Source organism: Podarcis melisellensis (assembly GCF_964234715.1).
Source record: "Podarcis melisellensis genome assembly, chromosome: 2".
Taxonomy (NCBI): Eukaryota; Metazoa; Chordata; class Lepidosauria; order Squamata; family Lacertidae; genus Podarcis; species Podarcis melisellensis.
Window position 1 is genome coordinate 48,696,278 of NC_138529.1, and position 14,333 is coordinate 48,710,610.

The following is a 14,333-nucleotide window of genomic DNA, read 5'->3' on the forward strand; positions in this document are numbered from 1 at the left end:
CAGATCTTCTGCTTTATATGCATCAGTCTTCTGTCTGTGAAATGCATTTATTAGATTTCCTTTTACCATGATTTAGAAATGAAGAGAGCTTACTGAGAATGGTGCAGTCAGTGCTTCTGTACAGTAGCTTAACATGTGGCTGTTAGTTCCATGAAATGAAGAGCTAGGGTGTTTGTCACAGATCACACGTAGGAACATAAAATCTAGGAGGCGTTGTTACAAACTCCTGCAAAAATCAGTGCTGGCATTTCAGTTTATCACCACAGCATCCAACATATTTGCTTTTTCATTGGGATTCATTGCTTTTCAGTTTATGCCCTATAGAGAATGGACCATGAGAAGAAACAGATCACCCTGAACAGTTGCTATAGCTGGGAAGAGTTTTGAAGAATGACCAACACTTGTCAATAAAACACTGTTTTATTCAACAGGAAATCATGTCCTCCAAATATGTCAGATAAAGGAGTCTGCACTTGTTCACAATAATATAATTCAGCCAAGCTTACATATGAGCTCTCAGTGGCACAAATCCCAGACCCACCCAATTTTTAATGAAATCTGGTTTTCAGATTATTGGACACAGTATACACTTTAAAAAACCATATAGGTAGTTTTTAGACATTCATCCAGCCAGTGCTTTTTTTCCTTAAAAAAATGTTTAGGGGTACTCTCATTTTCCTACTCATATTGAAATACTGCCCCTCAATGAGGCCAAACTTAGATTCACAAAATGTTTAGGGGTATGTGTACCTCCAGAAAAAAACACTGCATGCAGCCATGTAAGAGCTGCATTATCCGCAAGCAGGGCTGCTTGGGTAGGTCTTTCTCATGGAATCTATACCTGCTCCTGGAATGGTGCTCATTCCATAAGAAAGATGCAAGCAAGTATTGCCTCTTCACATGGTTTGGTCATTTCAATGTTCCCCCAGTCACATAGGAGCTTCTTGTGAATAAGTGGCTCCCATGTGGTTGAGAGGAAGAAGAATATTTCAATGAAAGGTGAGGATGGCTGGATTTCCTGATGAAAGCAATCTGCTGGCTGGCATCTGACATAGACACGGTGCAGGGCAGCAGAATAAAGGCTAACTTCCAGAATTGCCCATAGAGGCGGAGGACAAGGCAAAGGATGATTCGTAATGTGGTGGTAGTGGCAGCTTCTCCTCAAAAGCAAAACAGCATGGGCTGGCCTTGTGGGGGGGGGGAGAGTAAGGTTAAAATGTAAATTTGGCAGCTGATATGTCATTGTTCCAGGTTTTCTAGTTTCTGAGGAGCAGGACAAGTATGAAAGAAGTGAATCACTCAGTCTCAACACAGGGCCACACGGGTGGCCCATTTTAGCTCCTCTGGCTTTACAACACTGGTGAGATCATGCAGTCTAGTTTTCTCCAGGGTTCATAAAGCTCATGCCCCTGCTCACTTCCCTTTGGGTATGGCAGCACACAACAGCGAGCATGCAAAATATCCAAAGGATTTCTCCCCACCCCCAGCTGGGTTACGCTAATCTGTAAAGCTAGTTGCACAGGCTGGTTAGAGCCTACCCAGCAGAAGGAAGTACGCTTTGCACATGTGTACATCAGAGACTGGGCACACTAAAATAGCACTCTAAATCCCCATAGTTTGGGGCCAGCTGCACAAGCAACAAGAGGCTGCAGAGCAACACCAGGTGTAAAAAGCCATAGGCTCATCCTCTCAACAAGAGTAGACCAATGAAATGTCCTTTGAATTGCATTTGTTTTGTTATAAAAGCTGTCTTTTCCTTCTTCTTTTAAAACAGTGAATAGCTGTCACATGGCAACAGAAAAATAAAACTGTTTCTTAAATAAAAAAACCAAAACAAAATGCTAATGAAAATGTTTTAGCTCCTAAACTCAGAAGACATCCATGGGAAAATAAAAATTCCCTTAAAATAATAATAAATAATGTTTTTCTCCTATACACTTAAAAAAAAACCCTGTACATAATTACACAATGTAACAAAATACCTGTTGTCCAGAGCAAGGTTGTCATCTTTAGGTTAGATCTTCAGTGAAGGAAAATACAGATCCATGCTTGGATCTGCACATTTCTCATGATGTGAAAATCAAACTCCCAGAGTCCTTCGGTCTACAGCAAAGCTGATAAACATAACATGCAAAGAAAAGCGGAGCTACCACTAACAAGGAAGGCAGTAACATCTGCATGCAGGAAACCGCTGACATAAGCATGGCTGACATCCTTTTGAGGGACAGTTGCACAGGGAAAATATCTGAAGTTCCAATAAAGCATTAGAAAAGAAGAAAAACCCTGCAAAGGTGCTAGGGGTCTCAAACCAGGACCTCCAGCAGGCTCCAACATCTTGCCACCAAGGCAGCATCTCTACTGAAGGAGTTGTGGGTACCACATAAACAGCATTACAGGTCCCACCAGCTGACACAGCACCCAGGCAGCTGTCCCAGCCTAGGGAGCCAATGAAGCTTTGCCTGGCTCAATACAGCCTTAGTCCTGGGACCTTCTCATCATTCTGAACAACCCGTCTCCTACCAAGATGGCCATTCCAGAATGCATAGTTACTTGTCCCACCCTTCTCACATAAGCGGCAGCTGTTGGCACTGCAACTGCCTCTAGTGCCTTCTTCCCTGTCTTACATTATGTACATGGATTCCCACCTGGGTGCCTGCCTACTCCCTAACTGAGGGCTCTGCTCCTGTTACTGCCTGGGGTCATCAGCAAATACTGATAAACCCTAAGACACACAAGTAGCTACTGGTCCATCACACACAGTCCCTGAGCCACAGAGCCAGCTTTTGGCAAAATGGGGCAAGTAAATGAGTCAATCAGTTTTCCAAACACATTCTACAGCTATAAAGGGTGGTCGAATGTACACGCACGTCAAGATGGCACTTAGTGAACTATTACAGGTGAATTATTCCTTTCTTAAGGGTTCTGCCTCCTGGCCCATTCTTCCTTCATAGCAGCACTGCCCAAAGTTTGTCCAGATGAAGATCTCATTCACAACATGTCAGATGGAGACATCTTAGTGATAGAATCTGTGACTGTTCATCGTTTAATCTTCAAATTGTGCACAGTAGATCAGTTTGGTGGGAGCTGCAGGACTTCATACCGCAATAAGTTCCATATCCCTAGGCCACAACATAGTTCTCTTTGGGCTATTCATGCTCCTCAACTTATTTTGGCCAGGAGACATACTAAGGTGGGGGAACATGCATAGCGTGACTGCCACTTTTCTTCTTGCACAGCTGGGGGAATACATTTCTTGAGTAAAAGCTCACAATTAAAAACAGCTGAGAAAAATAGTATCAGTTCCTTGTTTCTTTTTGGTTAAGCAAAAGTGTGGTTTGATATTAGCACTTCAAGTCAAATTCTGGGAGAAGATTCATATTGTTGCCACACAGCAATACAAAAGAGAGACAGAGACAGAGAGATGTGTACGGACACATCTGTTGAAGCAAATGCAAGAACCATCAAGCATGTTGCTTACTGTTTGCGCATCACATGCAAAGCACTATGACTTTTCCAGGCATCACTCCGCAGCAACAAAAAAAGGACCTCCTTCCTCCTCTCTGCAGACTGCCTAATCCTTCCGGTTGGTAAGCACATCCTTGCTGTTGCTGCTGATGTCAAATCAGTACAGGAGAGCACTATGGCAATGCAGACAACATTGATCTGGCAATAGGTTCCTGGTGCACCATCATCTTGCAACTGTCCTGCATGGCAGATCACATTCTGGGACCTTAGTCAGAAGCAGGACTCTTGGGATTCTGGGTCATTATGGATCGGAAGCTTGTCATGTTCCTGGGGTTGCCCATTGTACAAGACTGTATACCTACAGAAAAGGAGGAAGGGAGGGAAAGACCACATTAGAACAAGTGCAAGGAATGCCAGGGGCGGGGAGAGCCTTTCTGATATGCCTAAGCAGGGTGTCTCTTAACAACTTACATTTTTGGGAGGGGAGGAGAGCCATGACTGGTTAAAGCAACATAAGAGAGTTTTTAATGTATCATGTGGTTGTGACATAAGAACATGTACACTAAACTACTTGGCTGTGGAGAATGACTTTAGTTTGAAATGTAGTGACTAAAAGGAAAACCAAGTATTTCTAGTTATCCTGCATCATTTGGATACATAATTATCAGACGCAGTTAGCTGTACAGATTAGCAAAAATCTTTATCCTATTTAGTACAAACACAAACTTCCCTCTCTCCTGTATAGATAACTTGTGGACACATCACCTCAAAGGCCATTTGTTGTGAGAAGAGGCTCCAAACTGAGCCCAGAGTTCTACAACTGCACCAATACATCATAACATGCTGATTTCCTATTGGGAAGGAGGTAGCAATCAGGCTTAAACTAGACACCTCTTTCTGCTATCAGTACACAAACCAAGATGGACGTAGTGCAGTGTTGAACCTCTATTTTTGGGTGGTTGGAGAGAAAAGCACCCAAACAGGACAGGTAATCACCAGCCACACAGATACATCACTTACGAGTTCAACAAGAGAGGGAGGGAATGGCTTAAAGGCATATGGGTACTTTCTGCTAACCTGTAGGTAAAAACTTAACTAAGGATACTTCAGGTTTTAACTAGATAGTCTCCTACCCCACTTCTGAATTCGAACTGGGGCCCTGGGGAAACTTATGGGACAGAAGGTATAATTTAAAAAAGAAATCTAGAAAAAAGTTGGTGTCAAGTATTATGGCTCAATAATCTTCTTGGCTCACATTTTCTTAAGGTACAAATATACAACTGTAGAAATCAGTTCCACCTGGCTGCTGCAATTTTAAATAACATCCACTGTTTTTCACACTTCCCATCTCGCTAAACCCTCTTTCCCTTGGTTATATGAAAAAGAGAAAGTAAATAATCCCCAATTCTAATGATTCAGGCTTACAGTTAGCAATTGCTTAGGAGCCCAGACTAGGCTATTTTAGTAGATGTGTTGCCTTGAAATAAGCCTTCCACCATCTGTTCAGCTCTATAATTACAAATGCAAACAACATAATTCACAATTGCATCATAAGAACACAAAGCAGAGAGATTAGGATGACTATGTTTGTTATTGCATGCTGTGAAGCATCTGTTTCTCTATCATTTTAGGGCACAGGTGGGAAGCAAGCCCTGTTGAGAATAGCCTCTGTTTTTTATGACCAGTCAGTAGATCACACTGGAAGGTTTATATGTAGAAGTAGTTGCTGGAAGCAGCTGATTTGACACAATCATATGCACATCAGTTAGTGAACATGAGGCACTTTAAGACTTGTACAGTACATCTAGGAACATGGCTCATCTGTTCCTTCAGAGGGAGTCTAACCCCATCCAAGGGAATCACCCACTAACAGCACCTCAGTCTTATCCGGATAAAGATTCAGTTTATTGGCTCTCATCCAGTTCATTACTGATGCCAAACATTGGCCTAGCACAGGCATAGGCAAACTCAGTCCTCCAGATGTTTTGGGACTACAACTCCCATCATCCCTAGCTAACAGAACCAGTGGTCAGGGATGATGGGAATTGTAGTCTCAAAACATCCAGAGGGCTGTGTTTGCCTATGCCTGGCCTAGCATATCCAGTGCCGCACCTGCAGGTGTAAAGGAGAATCAGAGCCACGTATTATCAACATACTGCTGACAATTATTTTTATGCTGATGCTGCTTTTCTTACCAAATAACTTGAAGTGACTCACATTAAAGCAAAATTAAAAACAATAGAAGCCTAAAAACACAGCAATACAATTAGAAGGGTAAAAAAATGCACAACAAAGCCCTGTAGTGGCTTCATGTAGATGTTGAACAGCACTGAGCCCTGTGGCAACCCCACATTGAAAGCAGCATGGAGCCGAACAACCCCAGGTACCCTCTGGAAACAGCCATCCAAGCAGGAAGAATCACAAAAGGGAACTACCCGTATGCTTTGTGTGCAGAAGATCTCAGGTTCAATCATGCTTTAATCTTTTAAAAACTGAATTTCAGGATGTTTTAACCTAATCTCAACCCTCCACTGCCAAGTTATCTGAGAGCTCTCTTTTTACCTGTAGTCCCAAGTTCTATGATCTACAAGGTTTTGGAGAAGAGAAAGACACATTTATTATGAAAAGAAAATGTACGCTTTGACTTCCTCTGCTCTGTTATGAGAACGCAAACCTTTATTAAATATATTTCCTCATCTTCTTCCGCTGCTGAAAGTTTACTGAACCTTTTAGTAAACCTTTGGCAGAAAAAAAGGAAGCAGAAGAACAGACATAATTAATATTAAGTCTTACTTTGTTGTGACAGAGTAGAGGAAATAAAAATGTACTGCTTTTAATAAATCTCTCTCTCTTGAACCAGAGCAGCCTGAGACTAGTGTTTTTTGCAGAGTGTACTGTGGAATGCGTGGACCTGCTGAAGTATGTTACTCATAGGAGTCTAAGAACGCTTTCAAAAATTGTCAGAAATAATTTAGCCACATGGGCTTTAAAAATTGGACAAAAGAGAAGCGTGAAGAATCATTTTGCAACACTTTCCCCTCACAGTTTCTTCTTTAGCTCAGCCTTAGGCATAAGGCCTCTCCACCCCAAAAATTAAAAACCTGTGTGCATGCACGGGGAAGCAAGTCTTTGTATGCATGAAGAAGAAGAAGAGTTTGGATTTGATATCCCGCTTTATCACTACCCGAAGGAGTCTCAAAGCGGCTAACATTCTGCTTTCCCTTCCTCCCCCACAACAAACACTCTGTGAGGTGAGTGGGGCTGAGAGACTTCAGAGAAGTGTGACTAGCCCAAGGTCACCCAGCAGCTGCATGGGGAGGAGTGGAGAAGCAAACCCGGTTCCCCAGATTACGAGACTACCGCTCTTAACCACTACACCACACTGGCTCTCCACACTGGCATGACCACAGTTGACCTTAGTCTTGAGATTGAAACCCAGGATTCAGACATAATGATGCATTATTGATAATAGGATGTTGAGGGAGAAGACTAGAAGGGAGGAGTACTCAGATCCATGGGACATAGAGTCAGGTAATTTTTAAAAAACAAAGTACAATCTATTTTTTAGATTTAAGAATAAAGCCAGGAGCCAATAATTACAGGGAAAGTTAGCTAAATTCAGCTTTTTTTAAAGTCTTGCTCACAATTCTAAGACGTAGTACCAAGATAGAATTTTAGGAAGCAGTAACTTTAGCGTCACATACAGGACACAGTCAAAACCGTGATGGTTCAAAGGGCTATTTTGCGTGGTCTTTTATTCATCTACTCTTTTTCCATTACCCAATGCAGTCGTTAAATCTGCTTTTCAGAGGGTCAGAGATTACTTAGTAGTTTATCTTGCCTTACTTTATCCCAGAAACGGAAATAGCTATGGAATTACGGCTGTTACTCTATAGTCTTGAGACATTTCAGCAATCGACAATAGAAATAGTTCTTTCTGGAGTTGCTTTATTTTAAAAATGAGACAATCTTCCCATAGCTCTAAATTGCTGCAGCATAACAAAACCCCATAAGCATTAGAATACACTTCTGTCAATTCCACATACTTTGTGTCATCACAGATAGTTTGATGCAGTATTAGTTATAGCATGAAGTTGAATTCAAATACAGAAGTTTTTATGAGAATTTCTCAGAGCTCACAACCTCCTGTTGAGCATGAATCATCACAGAAAGCTCTCTTTGGGAAATAGCAACACGATCAAGCTCTGACGACTACCACTTCTAGTTTCTGTTATTTCTTGTGCTCACTTAACTCCCATCAAAGCAATAACATGGAGGACATTCTGTGAGTCTGCAGTCCCTTAATGGTGTACAACCCACCCACCTCTCTACAGAGTTCAGTGGGGGGGAAGTTTCCACTGATCACCAGTAATTACTAGTTTGTGGTTCTGGTGCTGAGTCACCCAACAGCACATTTCCCCTTGTGCTCAAGGCAACTCCCGGCTGTTATATAGCAGCAGGCTGTGAACAGGAACTAGTCCAAAAGTAGTCAACATAGTGCCCTCCAGTTTTTGTTCAGCTATAACTCCCATTCTCCCTAATCATAGGCCAAGCTGGGTGGAGCAGATGGGAAATGGAGCCCAACAACAGCTGGAAGAGCACTATGCTGGCCATCCCTGATCTAATTTTTTAGAACCTCTTGACGATGTGCTTCAATTGATACCAGTGTCTTTCCCTGCCATGGCCCTGCCATGAGGTAATGTGAGGCAACTGCCTCAGGCGGCAGGATCCATGGGGGGCAGCAGATGTGGGCTCCAAGGAATGCATACCTGCTTCTGTTGCTGCCACAACAGCTGTAGCACACTCCTTGGCGGCTGAATCTGCCACTTCCTCGTTGCCCCCCACCCCTGGCGGCTCTACAGTGGCCTCTTGGTGAATAGGAGGTGCTGCTGGTTTCTTCCCACCCTTCTTCCTGATGTAGGTTTTCACCCACCCCTTCTTCCCTGCCATTTTGTGATTTGCCTCAGGTGTCAAAATGTATTGGGCCAGTCCTGTCCCCAGAGATTAGATTCAGAGTCATTCACAAGCACCCATCCGGCACTGTCCTAGTTATGTTCCTGTGAGGAACAGCTGTGTTTTTCAAGAATACATTCAGAACTCTTTTTACTCCAACAGACAAACAGGTTGGATCTCACCTCTCTGGGTGTGGGAGAATGAGGCCATAAGTACAAAGTGACTGACTTGCTCAGAAAAAGAAATGTTCAAAACTCATATGCTTATGTGAACCAAATGATCAAGCCCATCCTAACATTTGCAGTCTTAGGCTGGAACTAGGCATTTCAAATGACACAAGGTGGCTGCTGAAAAGGGCACAGTGAAAGCGTCCAGATGCTTCCGGAGGATATGAAGAGAGGGCGGATAGCCAGCTCTTTCAGAATGTGTTAAAAACCAGCTCTTTGCATATTTGCTGACAAGCGGGAAGAAAAGAAAAACTGCTTTCGTAGTGGCTTACCCACTCAAAAGTGCCTTACCCACTCAAAAAGTGGGTGGGTGGGAAAGAACACACGTTTATATTCCTGGGGAAAATAGCCATTTTGTTTGTTTTGCTTGCTGAGTGAAAGTATACCATCACCTGATGGGATTGAAAAGTGCCACAATCTTTGTTCCTCAGGAAAATATCCTCAAGAGCAAATCTGTCTCAGTAGCTCACATTTCATTTGTAGGTTTTTATCAATGTTATATGTAGGTTTTTATCAATGCATTAGATTTGAACTTGCTCATTGTGGTCAATCTAACTTTTCCATCTTGGCCAACAATACTCAGCCTCCTGATCTTCCATAAATTTACAGAGTCTTTGTTGCTTATTTCCCAATTTTATATATTATTATTTTATTTCCTAATTTATTCTAAGAAATAGAACGTTAAAGATAACACTGATAGTAATTTTTTGAACACGTGTGTCTAGTAGGACTTGACAAACCGTCCTCCACACACCAGTTTCCTTAAAATAAGGACAATGAGAGATATTCTGTTTCTTTCTTGGGGGGTAGGGGAGAAATTTATCTGAAATTTTCTGGGCCTAGTTGCCCCTGAACATATTGTGGTCTTCCAGGAAGTGTGGCCATCAGAAAGAGAGCCCTGTGCACAGAGTAGAACCTTTTTAAATTAAAGCAGACATTTCAGACACTTCCTCCTACCCCGCCACACTCCTCACCACCTGAATAATCTTCTAGGATCCAAAGCATGGACCAAAAACATAGTCTAGTAAGATGAACAGGAGAATTGAGTTAGGTCAGAGAAATCCTTGGAGACAGGGGGAAATAGAGGAGAGAAGAGAAAGAGAAATTTATGGCCAACTCTCCTTTTAGGCTAGTACTGTAATGGGTTTCTCCTCCTTGGGAGGCAACTGCCCTGAATGCAATATGAATCCCACTTGTCTAGTTTGGATGCTGCTCATGTCTAAGCAAAAAAACCCCACACAAACCCCAGCACTTGTGTGTCTGCTGAGGGACATGGCTTTGAAAGCTCATTTAAGTTGCTTAGTAGAGGTCAGGAACTTGCTGCTCTCACTGCATGCATCACAGTAATCATTATTTGAGCCGGGCAGTTTAAGAATGAAGGGAAAAGAGATTTCTCTGCACCCCTACTTGCTCTCTCACCTAGAGATGAAGCAGGGGGCTTCCACTCTGTCTTTTCCACTTCCTTAAAACTACATTTTTGTGGAGTGGTTCTGACACTCCAACACTGCCTTCTGCATCTTCAAGAAGGCTACTGAGCTGCAGCGTATGCTGTTTGTGCATAGCTCCTGTTCTTTCCAGTGCAGTGTGGAAAACTGTTCCCCTGATTCTCCCCCTCTGCATTCCTTTTAATGGCACCTGCCAAGATACAATGTCTATGGCAGCTGTATGACTCCAATGCCCCTTCCCTGTGGAAATCAACTTTCTCAGGTTAGGAGGCAACTGATCACTGAACACATACACCTGCAGAAATAGTGCTACCCTGACTCTTTTTTAAAAGTTGGGTGCTCTGGTCTGTGAAAAGATGGAAGAGCCACAGAGAAAACACAGATGGTCCACAAGTGGGTGCACATTGTGGATGTCCTGCAAAATATGGGTGGACCAAGCATGGCTGTTGTGGAGTGAAAGCCTTGCATGGAAAGCACTTCATCCAAGGCTATGAAATTATGATTTTTTAAATGGCACAATGTTAAGGATTCTGTCTCCAACAGTTTGTCTATAAAGAGAATCCATTGTAGTAAGTTTTGTTATTGTTACTTTTTTAACTGTGCAGAAAGCTCAGGAGTACTGAAGCAACCTCCTTCCCCCGCAAAGAAACTCGGTTCAAAACTTTGTTCCCTGATCATTTTAAATACAGCCCTAGGTCCTAACCCTAGACAGCTTTCCTGCCCTTATCGTTTTGTATCTGCATGAGGTTTTAATGCCAAACCAACACCTACCCCTTCTCTCAGAAGTTGTGTTGTGTTTTGTTGCTGACAACTTTGTGCATCACATACTGATTGTTCACAGTCATTCCGTAATATCACACCGCCAACCATTGTCACAGGCCTTGCTGCCAGAAGTGAAATAAAATACAGATTCATAACAAGCCTAATTAGGAGAGTAATAATAGGTTTTGTGCAGCCTTCTACTGCCTTAGAAATTACACCCTTTCCCAGGAGGAGGAATTTACCACTACCCACATATGTAATGTGGAATAATCTCACAATATGTTTAGTTAAGCTAAAGCAAGCTGGTTTAATTCTGTAAATACTACATGTTATCAAAGAATGCAACCAGGGTAAATAAACAACCTCAACAATAAGAAGTATTATAAAACTGTCATAACTAAGCTTTTCATTTCCTGAAAATTAAAACTCGTAAAGTGTTTCCTGGATCTTTCTGCTACTGGTAAAGACTCTCCTCCTGCAAAGAGGGGAGAGGTTGTGGGCGGGATCCGATCTCCGCCTCAAGCTAACGCCCCCTGCCACATGGCTGGCGCACCACGCCCACAGGCAAGCGCCCAACCAGGCGGCTTGAAGGGGGCGTGGACAGCAGCTTAACTTGTTGCTGTGCCAGCCATACGGCCTCACTTTTCGCCATCCCGTCGCGAGTCACCCACCCTCTACTCCCTCAGAGCTCAGGGTTTCAATTTCTCTTTTGGCCTTGCTATGGACCTTAGGTTGGTCGCCCAGGTTGTCCAGGGGGCCTGGTAGGAATTTTTCCATTTGGCATTAGGCTTTGTGGTTTTTTCGCCTACCTCGTAGCAACCGTCACAACTTTCGTGGTATTGGTGGGTAGGTTAGGCATTGGAATGTGTCTGTGATGGTGGAAGGGCTAGGTGTGGCCATCGCCTACGCCTTCAATTTTGGGTATTCCATTAAAGGAATCCGGCGGTCGTGGATCCTGTCCGATGCCTGTGTGGCGGGGGGCCATGGCACGACCCTCGGTGACATCAGGGGAGAACTTATAGTTGGATTAGCATCAACGGGCTCTACCTACTGGTGAATAAACCCCCCTTTTTAGACTCACCCCTTTTCTCGTGACCCAATAACCTTATATTACGTGTCCTTGTGTCTTCATTTCACTAAGCGGGGATTGGGTCCTCGAACCACAATCATATACTTTGCAAAGAACAAGGGTTTTTGCTATACCAGATCACTGCTACAGCACTCTGCCTTAAAAATTGGGCAATTATATAAGCAAGGAAGGCTCAATGGCAATATCCTGTGTCTGACCATGGAGGTTAGGAGCAGCTAAAAGCCTAACCAGAAGCAGGCCGCATGTCAACATTTTCTTATAGGTCTAACTTGCAACATCTCTGACATGGTTCATGCCAATATTAATGTATGTTGCTTGGGTGAGAGTAGCCAAGTTAGCATAGGGTTGCGAGCAAGTGTGATGGCAAATTATTATTCTTTTCCATGCACCTATTGAAATATTTGGTGGGCTGTTGTTATTTTCAACACACAGTTTCCTGGTAGACATCCAAATCAGTGCATAACCAGAAATTACAGGTGTCTAACCCTTAAGTGCCCTCAGAGTCCAACAAGCAGATGGTAATAACATAGCAAACCTAGATCTAAGCTACAGTGTTCCTCAAGCTCACGGGTGCATCGAGTTGTTCAATACTACGGTTGTCAAAACAAACAGAAGCTGAAGGTGAGCCGAACCCTTTAATTAAGAAATGCTACTTCAACAACCTCCTGTAATTGAAGCAGATGAGACTGTGTTTATTACACCAATACAAATTATGATTATTAGCCCAGTGGTACAAATAAAAACTCAGTGACCAATTCCAAGACAGCCAGTGGTGGTATTATTATTATTATTATTATTATTATTATTATTATTATTATTATTATTTACTAAGCTTTTGGGCAATGGCTTTGAGTAACTTATAACCTAAGGGCTATATTGTTAATACATATAAGCATTTTAAACTAAAATAAGTCTCCCCTCCAATGAACACAATAAGGAGCAGCCAGATACCCAGCTAATCTTTTTAAAAACCCAGTTGCCATGGTTGCATTCACAATCAAGATGCTCACACATTCCAAAAGTGCCTGTCTTTGAGACTGATATAATGCTAGGTGAATTTTTAAAAAAGTACTAGAGGATAGGTTTGTGTAGCATCCTTTCACGCAGAAGATGTATTACACATTTATTCCAAGCTATGCTTGGATAGCTACCAAATGAATCATATACTTTGCAAATCTGGTAGCATCTGAAGGGTTTCCTGAGAATGAGGAATCCCAACACAGACTTGGACCTGATATAAGATGGGACTTCCATTATGGACCATTCTGCAATTTGGAAAACTGCTACAAAATAGCTTAGACAATTTCTTTAAGTCACGCAACTCAGTTTATGGTCAAGTAATGTTGTAACTTTTAGTAACTTTAAGCTTTCTATAAGATAGAAGGGATAGGATCTAGCAAATGAGCAGAGGGAGGAGTTTTTTTTAGGGGATGAGGCACCTTGATCCACGCTGCCACTTGCTTTATTTCACATAGTGACGGCATTTTGAGCATGGCTCTGAAGATAATAACTACTACTAATAATAATTTATTATTTCTACCCAACCCATCTGTTGGGTTTCCTCAGCCACTCTGGGCAGCTTCCAGCAAAATATTAAAACACAATAATTCGTCAAATATTAAAAGCTTCCCTAAACAGGGCTGCCTTCAGATGTTTTCTAAAAGTCAGATAGTTGTTTATTTCTTTGACATCTGGTGGGAGGGCATTCAACAGGGCGGGCACTACTGTGGTTTTAACCATCAGTATATTTCAAATGGGAGACAGCTATTATTCAGGCACTCTAGTCCCAAGCAACATTCTGAATTGTGCCCAAAAACAAACTGGCATCCAGCACGGGTTCTTGAAGATCTGGCAAACTATGGTCTGTGATGCTTCAGCCAGTTGCATTTTGCACCAGTTGTAGTTTCTGGATAATTTTCAAAGTCCGTTCCCCACCAAATACATTGCAGTAGTCTAGTGAGATGTTCCCAGGGCATGGATTCCTGTAGCCTTGATTTTCTCCTTTTTTCTTTTTAGTAATAAGAACTTCACTTGGGAAGATAAGAACAGCCGGGTCTGATGAAATTGTAAGTTACAGCTAATGTAGCCCCCATAATAGCCCCCATACACTCAAATGTGTAATTTTAGGAGTTGATAACACAGACTTCCATTTAAAAAACAGGAAATTTAAAATTAACCATACAACCATTTCAAGTTTTCAACGATCTATGTGTAAAAAAAATCCCCCAAACTACAAGTATAACATTGTGTCAAAATAGCTGCTAGTTTTAATTTTTGAGAGAAGCTCTCAGGTAATAAATAGGAAACTACATTTCCTGAAATCACAGAGGAACAAATCCAGTGTAATGCTAAGGTGATTGTTCTGTGAGTGCAAGGATTTCTGCATGCATG

The 14,333-nt window shown here is 42.3% G+C and overlaps 1 protein-coding gene across 5 annotated transcripts in view; it reads right to left on the reverse strand.

Annotated features, from left to right (window-relative positions):
* Positions 1-401: 401 nt before the first annotated feature.
* HTR4 (5-hydroxytryptamine receptor 4) overlaps positions 402-14,333 on the reverse strand; it is a 166,578-nt gene continuing 152,646 nt past the window's right edge. For 4 of the 5 annotated variants that reach the window (XM_081899186.1, XM_081899189.1, XM_081899187.1 and 1 more), the window contains one exon: positions 402-3,823. In XM_081899186.1, the coding sequence (XP_081755312.1) occupies positions 3,736-3,823 (88 nt within the window). In that variant the 3' untranslated portion in view covers positions 402-3,735. Of the gene's footprint in view, positions 3,824-10,735; positions 10,975-14,333 lie in introns of those variants that run through there. The other variant, XM_081899192.1, reaches the window with a different exon arrangement.